This window comes from Eublepharis macularius, chromosome 8 (genome assembly GCF_028583425.1).
Source record: "Eublepharis macularius isolate TG4126 chromosome 8, MPM_Emac_v1.0, whole genome shotgun sequence".
NCBI classification, from domain to species: domain Eukaryota; kingdom Metazoa; phylum Chordata; class Lepidosauria; order Squamata; family Eublepharidae; genus Eublepharis; species Eublepharis macularius.
Window position 1 is genome coordinate 1,195,475 of NC_072797.1, and position 12,803 is coordinate 1,208,277.

At 55.1% G+C, this 12,803-nt stretch overlaps 1 protein-coding gene across 1 annotated transcript in view; it reads right to left on the reverse strand.

The window, feature by feature from the left end:
* The window catches only part of UNC13B (unc-13 homolog B), a 189,573-nt gene extending 178,113 nt beyond the window's left edge, over positions 1-11,460 (reverse strand). The window contains exon 1 of the mRNA XM_054986491.1: positions 11,385-11,460. Within this exon, the coding sequence (XP_054842466.1) occupies positions 11,385-11,406 (22 nt within the window). The 5' untranslated portion in view covers positions 11,407-11,460. The remainder of the gene's footprint in view (positions 1-11,384) is intronic.
* Positions 11,461-12,803: the final 1,343 nt, after the last annotated feature.

Below are 12,803 nucleotides of genomic sequence, written 5' to 3' on the forward strand. Positions count from 1 at the left end.
GAGAGAGTGGAGGTACGTGTTGTCAGTTTAGATCTTTTGTTATCCTAGATTTGCGGGGATTATTTTTGATGGATGTTGGTCTTGAGATGGAAAGTTCCAAATGCTTTCCTGACAATGTTTGGTGAGAGCCAGTTTGGTGTAGTGGTTAAGAGCATGGGACTCTAATCTGGAGAACCGGGTTTGATTCCCCACTTCTCTTCCGCTTGAAGCCAGCTGGGTGACCTTGGGTCAGTCACAGCTCTCTCGGAGCTCTCTCAGCCCCACCCACCTCACAGGGTGTTTTGTTGTGGGGATAATAATGACATACTTTGTAAACTGCTCTGAGTGGGCATTAAGTTGTCCTGAAGGGTGGTATATAAATCGAATGCTGTTGGTGGTATTGTTAATGTTGTGGTAGGTGTATGTGTGTTGTTGTTTTCCAGCCAGTTTGTACAGTTGGAAATGCAGGGTTTTGATTGTCTAGTTATCCCTGTTGGTTTCCCATTCAAGAATCACCCTTGAGTTTCTGCCCAGCTGCTGCTTTGAACTGAGCGGTGAGGACAGGAACAAAATCTCTAATTCAATCACTGAGATTATGGGATGTTAATCCTGCTGACGCTGGCAAGAGAAACAGACAACTCATTTGGATGACCTGGTTCCCCAAACAAAAAGAAGAAGAAGGACAATAATTTAGGCCACGTTTCAGAGTGGGTATGTCTCCAGGTAACTTTTTTCCAGAGGATAAACTGCTTCTTCAAAAGGCAATTAGGAAGCAGATTTCATGCCCAGAACCGTGACTGCCCACGTCCCAAATGCTCCCCTCCCTCCCTCATCAAAGCAGGTGCACGTTTAATTCTAAAATGAATCCTACTGCAATTTGCAACTTCCCCTCGGGAGACTTTGATGATTAGATTTGCTTTAAAGTAAATCCCTTTGTACTGGGAAATGATCAGCTCATGAAAAAGCAGCCCTCCGAGCAGATAGTTCTGCTGATGGCCGTTCTCTTCCAAACTTCACTGGTTTTATGCCCTAGTTGGAAACTTGCACAGGAGAAACAAAGCTGACGTTTTGTTCACAGGTAGCCCAAGATAAACCTCCCCTGATGATCAAAGGCGTCTGGCCACAGTCTGAGCGTGCTGAGAGCTTGGCTCCTTCCTCTCGGTGCAAAGCAGAAGAGCGACAGAGCCTCAGGTGCCAATTCTGACCTCTGGTGACCAGCCCTGACTGCACGGCATGTACACTTGCCTCCTCCTCTGAGGGTGTGGGAGGAGGTAGTTGTGCATTTCCTGCACGGTGCAGGGGGTTGGACTAGATGATCTTGGGGGTCCCTTCCAACCCTATTATGCTATGATTTCTAGAAAAAGGCAGGAGCATATTCGTCAAACGAGGGGACAGGGTCCCCCAAGAATTCACTCTAACCTTAACCCTAACTATAACTCCTGGCTCCACTGAGCAGGCCTACAGCAATGGCAGAGATCAAGCCTGGTTGCTGGAACAAGGAAACAGAGTCTGGGCTTGCCCAACAGCCAGAGGGTTTGGTGCTGCTCTGTCACTCTACTACACTCACCGTATTTCATCTTAACCAACAGGCATATTGTGGCTCCCTAAACAGACTTTCTGAAGCAGGAGCGTCCATAGGGTAGAGCCCACTTCATCAAATGCCTCAGCCCAGAGAATGATAGAAGCAGATGGGGAGGGGGAGGGGAGAACGCAAGAGGAGCAAGCTGCAGCATCTCTATGCAAACCACAAACGTATACAAGATGAGCACAGCGGCCGTTCACCAGGACTGTATTTTGTGGTAACAGAGCCATTCAACACCTGCTGAGATTTTTTAAAAATGTACCCCCCGTTAAGACAATCAAGAAGAATGAAGTGCCACCGAGTCACAATCAGCTCACGAGAGCCCAAACCGCAGGGGGTTCAAGGCAAAAGATGGGCAGAGGTGGTTTGGCATTTCCTTCTGCCGTAGAGCAACCCTAGTCTTTGTTAGAAATAACAATGTCTGGTGTACTGCAGCAGCCAGAAGGGAAGAAGAGCCTACCATGCAGGGGGCAGCAAGGATCACTTAGTTAGGACAGTGAGAGTAGCACCTCTCTTGTTTCCTGGGGGTCATTTCCTTGTCTTGTCTCCTATTGGGCTAAACAGGGCAATATCCTGCTTCTTCTCTCTCCTGCCACACTTCTTTCTCTGTCTCTGCAAGATGTAGTCAGATAGCTAGGATCTATCTCTCCCCCTTTCCCTCAAGTATGTAACTTCCTCAAATAAAGCTTTTGCCTCTCTGACCAGCTCGGCGTTTAATTCCGCAGCGTAGTTTAACACTCGCTCTAACAGTCTTCCTTGGTAGTCTCCCATCCAGGTACTGACTATGGCAGCAGGACTCTCACCTGGAGAGCCAGGTTTGATTCCCCACTCCTCCACTTGAAGCCAGCTGGGTGACCTTGGGTCAGTCACAGCTCTTTTGGAGCTCTCTCAGCCCCATCCACCCCACAGGGTGATTGTCGTGATGATAATAACAACACACTTAGTAAACTGCTCTGAGTGGGTGTTAAATTGTCCTGAAGGGCAGTATCTAAATCCAATGTTGTTTTGAAATTCCTGTTGAAAAATGGTGACTTGGGTCAGTGGAAAAATGCCCCGGTAGATTGAAATGTTCACCAGGGCATTTCTCAATGTTGCTAGTAGTCACACCAGTCGCTGGTGCGTCCCTTTGTCCTGTGTCTTCAGCAGACCCGGTACTGCTGTTGGGTGACTGCATCTCCCTGCCTGCTGGAAGGCCTGAATATGAACCAGAAACCTCAACTCTGGCACTTCCCTCAGCAGGGGCCACAGATCCTGCCAAGCACTGAAATAAGGATGGCACGCAGACGGTCACAGCGGGGCTTCCCCTCCACTAAGGCAATCGGTGCCTCGTCTTTACCAGCTGCAGAGATTTACCACAGCCCACCTCCTTGAGTCTGCAGAGCTTATGGCCACATACGCAAGCCATGGTACAAGCACCCGGGGCCAGACACGGCTCTCAAAGCCATCAAAGCGTGCACAGTTTCTGGTTACTGTATATCTCCAGTAGTCGGTATTTGCAGAATTCAAATTATTTAGGAAATATGGGCCAGGGAGAAGAGAGTGCAGCAGGGTTGCCGTGCCTGGAAACCAGACAGGAGGGCAGGGAGCTGTTTAGCCACAGATGTCTCCCTCCACCTCCACTATCAGAGGACAGCCCCACTGCAGGCATCTCTGGATATCAAGGCCAGAGACATCACGTACAGGATTTTAAGTCCTGGAAGCAGCCCTGGGGAGGGGGAGGAGATTCCAGCTGTGGCTGCTGTGCTAGGCAGGCTAATTCTCCCTCATCCAGCCATTTCTCAATGTTCACCCTTCCCCCCTCCCAGAAAGCCTTTAGGGACCAAATATCTTTGCAAACAAGTTGAGAACGTGCTGCCATGGGGCATCCACGCCCTCCCTTTCCACCTGGCACATGATGCGGTCTCAACCCTCAACACACTAATGTATATATCCACAGACAGTTCTGCTTTTTCCAGTTTGTTTGTTTTTGGGGGGGGGAGAGTCCATGGATGGGCTGAGCCCCACAAACACATCCAGTCTGGCCCTAAGCCTTTAGCACAAACCACAACCCAGCGGGCGGCACAAATAAGAGAGCAGAGCCCCCGCCGTGCAGCAAGTGGGAAGCACTGGGCCTCATGCAGCTCCTTCGCCACCTACCCAGGACCTGAACAGAAAACCACTGAGACAGGGATGCGAGCATCTTGCTATCACGCTACCCTTCAAGACCCCTGCAGGCATTAAGTGGATGGCCCTTGGGGCCCCTTCTGGCTCTATGTTTCTAAGAGGCACTCTTAATAGAACGTGTACTTTAAGTGGGCTTGTGTAAAAAGGAAAAGCAAAATCCCATCTGCACGGCCAGTGCACAAATGACATAGACACACAAGGCTATTTACGTCAAACTCCAATTAGTACTGATGCAACAGTAGCACGACCCATTCCAAAATCAACACCCCACAGGCTCCAGTTGAGGGATGAGCCCCGCCCCTGCCCCTGTTTCAAAAGAGTCTCCATTCTCACAAGCAGCTATAGTAGTTGTGGTCGAAGCATATTTGTTTTGAGGGAGCCACCGGCCAAAGGAGGAGCCACCCTTGGGTGCCGTTTTTGCAGAAATGCCACCCTCCCACGGTTCAGCGTGATCACTTGCAAAGCTCTGCAAAGAAACATCTAGCCAAGCGTGACATTTCTTTCCAAGTCACCTGCAAACAAGCCTGAGCGGAGAGGGCTGAGGCACCGGCACTGGACAAATGCCCCAGCTGTGGCTCTCGGGGCAGCACAGAGGCCCCCCCCCTCCCTCCTCAGTCCCACTGTTCCCCAGAACCTGCGCGGCTAAACTCTGTATTCAAACTTAGGCTTGTTCTAACATTTCTGCTCTCCTTAACCTATTGTACTGTTTATTGAATGTCGCAGCCATTGCTCATATTGACTGGCACTGGGTAATCCGCCTTGAGTCTCAGTGAGAAAGGCAGGTTATAAATAACGTAAATAAATACAATAAATACAAATATGCCATCTTCACAACTCCTACCCGCTACCATTTGAAACAAGCAGCTCCTTTTAATAACCAGACTTACAGAATCATAGAATCACAGTGTTGGGAGGGACCTCCAGGGTCATCTAGTCCAACCCCCTGCACAATGCAGGACATTCACAACTACCCCCTCCCGCCCCGCCCCCCACACACACCCGGTGACTCTTACGGCATGCCCAGAAGATGGCAAAACTTGGAGCAATTTCCCACACCATCAAACTACATGGGAGCCAAATATAACATCCTTGAGGGGGAGGGGGGTGAAAAATGCGGGGCAGAAAATGATTTTGCAGTACTTTATTTATTTAGGAAAGCTTCCCGTCTAAAGATTCAGCGTATCATAAAATTAACAACAAATTGGTTATTGGGGGGCTGGACTGTCGCAGCAAAGGTCAGCCCAAGGAACAGCCTGGCCGGGCCTGAAGGCATCCCGGAGCTGAGCGGAGGGCATCGAAGCATCGCCCAGCCCCTCCTCTCGTCTGCCAGCCCTGTGGGGGGTGGGGTGGGGGGGGAAGGTTTCTGCAGCCAGTTCCTCCCCTCTCTGCACACCGCCAGGCCCAGACATGGAAGGACGGGGCTCTTCAACGCACGCTGTTCCCTCTTCTGTCGGGATGCACCCCCTTCTCCCCCGTGGGCACTTTCTCTTCCCCCCACCCAGCCTTGGAGACAAGAGCAGGCCCAACCCCCTGCTCCTTTCCCCATGACGCTGAAGGGTCAGTCTTTCACAGCCCCTGCACCCTCCGCCCCCTCCTTCCTCTCTCACAGAGCCCTTATGACTCCCGCCCCCTCCAGCTGAGGCTCTTCCCTGTTGCCACCTCCAGGTGAGCCGGCCCCGCTTCTTCGCCCTTTCCTTTGGGGCAAACCAGGCTACCCGGTGGATGTGTCTCTGTCAGCCAGCTGGGCCACAGAGACCAAGTGGGCAGTCCCAGCCACTGCCGATGGGTGCAGCAGGGCTGTGCCAGGCCCAGCCTGACCGGCAGGCCCACCCATGAGGCCCCCACCCAAGGCTTCTAAGAGGGGGGCACAGCAGCACCGGAGACGAGATCAGGCCCATCCCAAACATTTATTTATTTTTTTATTTATGCAGATTATGGCCCACTTTTCTAAGGCTCAAGGTGGATCACGCAGCGTGAGTCCATGCAATCAATAAGATGAGGCATCTAAAAAGCAATGCGCTGGGAGTCGGGTGGTAGAAACCTGAGACAAAGACTTAAACGTGGTATGTTAAACAAGCAGAAAATGCTACTATCAACGCAACAGAAGAAATATTTGGCTGTTTGCAACTCATAATTAATATTTTTCAGGTGATTATCCTTAGACAGGGAAAAAAGAATGATTTACAGATCCGTAAACAGGGTGGGGGAATAAATAAAGCCCTAAATACATATAATAACCCAAATCAAAAGTAAGTTATGAATTCATCTGATTTGCTGTTTGGGTCACATCAAAACCACAGCTAAAATTCCTTTTTATACTTCTCCCTCAGTGGATCAAAGGGACGTTATGACTCCCAGCCTGGTACGGAACGAACAAGCAGCCCGGGTGATTAGGCGCCCAGTGACTTCTCTGAACCAGAGTAACATTTGGCTGAAATGGGCGAGTTCCGCCTTCTCTGGCTGACCGGACCTAGAGAGTGGGGCCGGGAACCCACGGCATGACCCTGCTGAGCCCGCCGTGTCCTACACATCCCCTCTGCCAGGCTATATTATATTTATTTAGCTTAGATATGTTGCCTTTCTAGTTCAGGAATTGCCCGGCATGGCTTACGCTCAATCAACTATAACTACAACTGTAAAATTGTAAGTACAAAGCATTATAAACTAACAGCAACTAAGAAAAGACATTGAAATTAAGAGTCAGAAGGGACCGCAAGTGTCATCTAGTCCAGCCCCCCTGCATAATATAGAAAATTCACAGCTATTCCCCCCCACCGCCCTCAGTGACCCTTGCTCAGTGTCCAGAAGAAGGCAAAAAACCTCCCGGGTCCCTGGCCAGCCTGGCCTGGAGGGAAATTCCTTTCAGACCCCAAACGGTCTTGAGAGCCCAGCACGGGCTCATCCCTTCCTGCCCTCCCTCCCTCTCACGATCTGCCTAAATTCATACGTCGTTGTCAGGTAGCCAGCTAGCCTCTTCTTAAATACCTCCAAGGAGGGAGAGCTCAATAGAATAGGAATTCACTTAAGACTCTCCCAAATAATACGGATGTTACCTGTCTCCAGAAAGGCTGTATTAAGGAGGCCACAAGAAATGCTGTGTACAGAGTTCTAAAAGGCTGGGGGCAGCCACCAAGGGGGGCCTGCAGGCAACTTCCCACCAAGCTCACCACGGCCAGTGTGGATTCTGAGAGAGGGGCCAGGCACTCGTGTAAAGCGGCAGTGCCTCAGTTCCCTGCACCCAATTTGCCGAGGGCTCCAGTCAGAGCTCATGGCCAACGCTTCCTAGGAGCCCTGACACTATGGGGAAACACTGTCCAGAGATTCGGGGGGCAGAACACACCACAGCTCTCCATTTCATCAAAACCAGGCAAGCCGGCTTCCATTCTCCCCACGCGTCTGGAGCCAGTGGGGCTGAATGAGGACCAATAAACCCCAGCTCAGACCAGAGAAGGGCGAGGGGCTGTTGGCTGCTAATGCAGCCAGAGGGGGAATGGCAGTTCAGCCTGTTTTAAACAAGGCTACGTTCCTGCTGATAGAACAAGCTTGAGCTGAAACCTCCCGCAAGCTGCAGTGTCTGAAGAAAGACATCAGGGACCAGCTACACAGCACACCGTGTCTTCAGCTGATCTCAGGTGGTGAGCCACCATCACCAGGAAGAGAGAAGGGAGATGTAAGCCACGGGGGGGGGGGGCAGTCAGAGAAGGAGAGGGGTCAGGTCTAACGAAATAAATAAATAGCACCACGTAGCCACAGGTATCAAGCTCTGGTCCCATGCAGGCTAGCCAACTGCAATGCACTCTGCACGGGGCTGCCTTTGAAGGCTGCATGGCAGCTCCCTTTGGTTCAAAAGACGGCATCGAGAATGCCTCCCCCCCCCTTGCCAGAGAGGACTGTATTCCAACTGCCAGTTGCCCTGAGAGGAGAGATGAAGGACGCTCTAGCCTCAGTCAGCAGCTAGAGGACTAAGGCTAGATTGCAGACACGACATTTCCCCATGAGATGAGTTGGGGCTCCCCCAACCCAATTCCCATTCCCTATGGCCAGACAACAGCTTGGGGGAACTCATTTCCCCAAGCACCACAGGGCCTGATTCAGATTGGGTCCAAAGCACAGAGGGGAGAAGGGACTTCAACCCCCCCCCTCCCATTTTCCCCAATCCAAACGGCCCCATGGCAGCTCACGTTGCGCCAAGTATTTGTGATGACCATGTGAGATCCCTAGAGTCACACTGGCAAGCATCAACATCGTATAGCAACTCACAGAACCTCTCCAATGACTTCTAAGAAAAAAAGATGGGCACAAGCCTCCGCCGGTACCCAGAGTTCCTACCTACACACGGCGCCAGCACTAAAAGTTATTCATATTTATTCTTTGTCCAACCTCCAGGGCATTTACAGCATTTAATAAGCCAAAAGAGAATGCGTTTATAGTTACAATGCGGTCCAGCCAACTAAGCTTGAAATCTGATGTTTGGCTGCTGAAGCAAAAGGCCTCACTCGGATGCAGCTGCCTGCCCCAGGTCTGGGCCCCTTTACAGCGGACTGGAGTCTGGCCAGCCAAAGAGACCACGGAGGGGATTCCAAAGAGAGATGTGGCTTCAGCAGTTTTAAGGACACCACAGGGATGCTCTCCCGGGGCCTTCTGGGCAAACATCTCTGGGAACACAGCACTCCTAGAATGGCGAGGCCCCCATGTTCCATACAAGCAGCAACAGAGTTTCACTACAACTCGTCCTTCAGATACTGAATAGCCAGTGAAATAGAAAAGAGTCCAGTAGCACCTTTAAGACTAACCGACTTTACTGTAGCATAAGCTTTCGAGAACCACAGCTCTCTTTGTCAGATGCATCTGATGAAGAGTGCTGTGGGGTTCTCAAAAGCTTATGCTGCAATAAAACTGGTTAGTCTTAAAGGTGCTACTGGACTCTTTACCATTTTGCTACTACAGACTAACACAGCGAACTCCTCTGAATAGCCAGTTGTAACCAAACACAAATCAAGATGTGGAACACCTCACTGAGTCTCCAGTTGTAGGGACAGCAACCTTCTGCAATGCTGACTGAACCCCAAAACTACAAGAAGGAACTACCAGAAAGCTACTTGAATATGCCCTCCCATTGCCCACCTACGATCCACACCTCTAAACGGCACACTAGAGCAAAAGGCTGTCATTCCATGGCTACCTAAGTCTTGCACCCGTTCACTAGCCCCAGGGCAAACCAAGGTCAGCTGGAGGCCTGCTGCTCTGCAAACCTGGCCATTGGCCTGCAAGGCTCCACCGTGTCCTCCATGCTTTTCAACTTTTACCTGAGACCCCTGGGTGGGCCATCGAGAGATCTGGAATGGGCTGTCACCGATACCGAGATGGCCCTGAGCTGCATCTCCCCTTCCAGCCAATCCCAGGGGGCTGTAGAAGCCCTAAACTGGGGGCTGGGGGCAGTTCTGGAGCGGATCCAGGCTAATAAGCTAAAGCTCAATCCTGACAAGATGGAGGTGCGACTGATGGCTGGAAGGACTGGCCCAGGACATGAGGCAGGTTCATAGTTGGGAGACTTGCTGTTGCATACACAAGTCGCAGTGGTGTCCAGGACTGCCTCCCACCAGCCTCCCTAAATTAAAAAAGATCACGCCACTGTGGCGTCTGCAACAAGAATACTTTCTGCACTGGGTCATGGGGACCATATCGCTCCAGCCCTGTTTCACGAGCGCTGGCTTCCAAGCCCGATTAAAGGTGTTGATATTGACCTCTGAAATCCTGTAGGGCCAAGGGCTGCATACTTTAAAGATCGACTACAGTGGGGCAAAATGTAGGACAAATGGCAGCTGATAGAGGAAAGAGCATATAAAACTAGAGATGTAAAGTTTCCAGAAATTTTGAAATCACTGGAAAAGACGTATTTGTTTTTTTAGGAAAAAACTGAAATTTTGCTAAAAACCAAAATATATACAACACTTTTCTATCCAACCTTAATAGCTTTCATTGCTTTATCGACATTACACACATCAGGTGCAGGGGAAGGGCCTCCAGGTAGCACACTCCTTTGTATCGCAGCAGGGAGAAGACGCAGATGTGGCCAGAGTGGAACGCAAAGGAGGCTTGGCTGAAAGGGAGCAGGCAGTGAGTGCAGGGGGCAGGCGGTGTCTGGGTGGGCATGTGGGGAGGCAATCAGCGTGGGCAGCCCCCCCCCCAGCAGTGCTGGGGGGGGGGTCAGTCAGTGTCCTCTGCATATGGGGACTGAACTGGGGCCTTGGAAATGCCACCCCGGGGCCTTTCCAGTGTGCCATCCCTGTCTTGGCAAGAGGGGTCCTGGGGGCCCCTTCAGTGAGTTCCAGGGGTGCCGCACTCCCCCCCCCCCCGGCCTCCAAAACTGGAACAGGACTCGGTTGCAGGTGGACCTCTCACCTCCCTGCCTTCCGTGTGTGGGCCCTGCCTGTCCCCCCAGGATCTTATTTATTCATTTCACATTTCTATTCGGAGTGGGGCCCGGGAAGGCGCCAGAATGACAAGCCTGCGGGAGAAGAGAGCCGCGACCCGGGGAAGCTCCTCCCGCACCGCAAGCGCTGTTAGCCTCGGAGGGGCTCCCGGACTCCGGCTCTTTCCTCCCGCAACAGACGGGCTAACAGGCCTGGCTGCCCACCTGGAGCGATCGGCAGGGAAGCCTGCAGGGGAAGGCGAGGGGGGGGGAGGAAGAACGCGCCCCTTGCCAGGCCCGCGGGACCGCCCGCCGGGGGGGGGGGCGCCGTCTGGGCCGGCGTGCAGGCGGCTGCCCGGGCTCTTCCGGAGGGCCGGGGGGGGGGGGGTTCGGCTGCGGCTGCGGCTGCCTTCCTGCTGCTCTCCGCCCCCCGCCCCCGGCACAAGCCCCGGCGGGATCGCGGCACCGGCTCCGTCCCGGGGAGGGGAGGGCGCCCCTTTCTGGGACGCGGGAGCAGCGCCCGGAGAGCCGGGAAGCAGCTCCGCCTCCTCCCCGAGAGACGGCTTCACAATCCCACTTGCTAGACGGAGAAAACCCGGCAACGCAGCCGGGCCCGGGGACGCGCGGGCCGAACAAAGGCGGGGACGGGCGAAGCAGTCGGGGGTTCGCCAGTGCGGCCGCTTCAGAAATCCGGCCGGAGGGCAGAAGGGGGGCCGGGCGGCGGGGGGAGACGCAGAGCCCGCGGAGCGCAGGGGACGCGGCCGCTCCTCGGGCAGCCACGGGCCCCTCGCCAGGCCGCGCCGCTCTCCGCCCCGGAGCCTCAGCCCGAGCCCGGGAGTCCGCGCCGAGCCCCGGAGCCGACGCCCGCCCGCCCCTCCTACATCCCCGCGCCCAGGCAGGGCCGGCGGCCGGGCAGCCTTGGCCGGGCTGGCGCGCCCTTCGCCGGGCAGCAGCCTCTCCCCGCGGCCCCCTGCAGGGCTCCACAACCGCCCCGCGGCGGGCAGGACCCCTCCGGAGCAGCGCCCCGGGCGGGCAGGAAGCGCGGCCGCCGGCCAGCGCCGCCCTCTGCCGTGGCTGCAGGCGCCGCATCCCCGCCGACGGCCCTCGGCGCTCCCGCGCCGGCCCCGCTCGCTGTGCCGGCCGCGCGCCGGGAGCCCCGAGGGCGGAGCGGCTCCTTGGAGCCCCCCCGGCGCTGGCGCCCCCGCCCCCCCGCTCCCGCCCCCCGAGGCGCAGCTGGCCGAGACTCACCGCGCACGCACAGGAGGGACATGGCGGCGCCGCTCCCCGGCGCCCCAGGCGCGGCCGGGCCTCGAACCCGCGACCCCCGCGCCGCCGCCGGCTCTGGACGGGCCGCCCCGCGCGGGAGGGAGGAGCGGGAGACCCCGGGGGCGGGGCCGGGGCCGGAGGGCGTGGCGGCGCCGGACAGGTGGGGCGCGCGGCACCTGGGCCCCGCCCCCGGGAGGCCCCGCCCCTCGCGCGGCGGGCTCCGTGGCGGGGGGCGTGGCCGGAGGCGGGGCGAGTAGCGGCGCTCGCCGGTCCCGGGTGCGCCTAGGTGGGCGCCGGCGCCGCTTTTCGCAGTTGCTCCCCTGGCACGAGGGCCGCCGAGGGTGCCTGGCTGCTGCATCTGGCCCGGCGTCCTCGTCCCGATGGTGGCCAGCCAGGCGGAGCGCCAGGGCCGGCCCTTGATCCCGCCCGGGACCCCGCTTGGAAGCTCTCTGCAACCTCCCAGGCTCGCCCGCTGACCCCGCCCCCCATTAGTGTAGAAATGTCGCTGCGGGCGGGGGGGGGGGGCGGCATGACAGGTGTATGAAATGGTGCAGAGGTTCCTCTCCCTCTCCTGTCACTCTCGGGCGTCCAGTTAAGTTGATGGGTGCAAGATTCAGGACAAGCAGGGGGAATAAATAGTATTTTATTCTATCAGCCATTTGCAGTGCCATCCTTTGGAAAGTTAATCCCATCTAAGTCCAATGGGCTTAGACTGGAGTAACCCACCATAGGATTGCACTGCCAGAGGAGGGAATTGGAGGGGTTCCTGGAGGACCGGTCAGCGGCTGCTAGCCCGGGTGACTAAGGGGAACCTCCACAGCCAGGGGCAGTCAACCAATTTGGAGGGACTCCTGGCTTCTGTTGCCGGCACTCCGGGACAACCTCTTGGCCACCATGTGGGGCAGGATGCTGGTCTGGAGCAGCCACTGGTCTGATCCAGCAGGGCTCTTCTCATATTCTGTGGCCGGAGAAGGAGAAAAAGTTTTTCTCCACTTTCTCCATCATGGAACTTACTTCCAAGTGAAAACAGGTGGGAGTTCTGCATCTTTGGCCTCAGAATTGTACTCCACCATCAGCTTGTTGTGTGAACCAGAACCTGCCCCGTTGCTACCCCAAGAATGCAAATACTATGTTACCATAATATACGCTTGAAGGTGTCACACGAGCCCTATTTTTGCAGCAAGAAGCAAAGACAGCCCTCTCAGAAACTACTTTGGAGTAGACTGATAGAGGGTTGCCCTGTCCAGGGACCGACACCCACTTTTGCCTGCAAACGCCACCCCATGACAGCCTGAAACACCCTCCAAATGGACCGTGAGAGCATAAATAGCCAGCCAGCAGAAGAACCGGAAAACTCCTGGGATTTACCTTAGTTTGGCGCAGCCTGATTCCCCCCAGCCC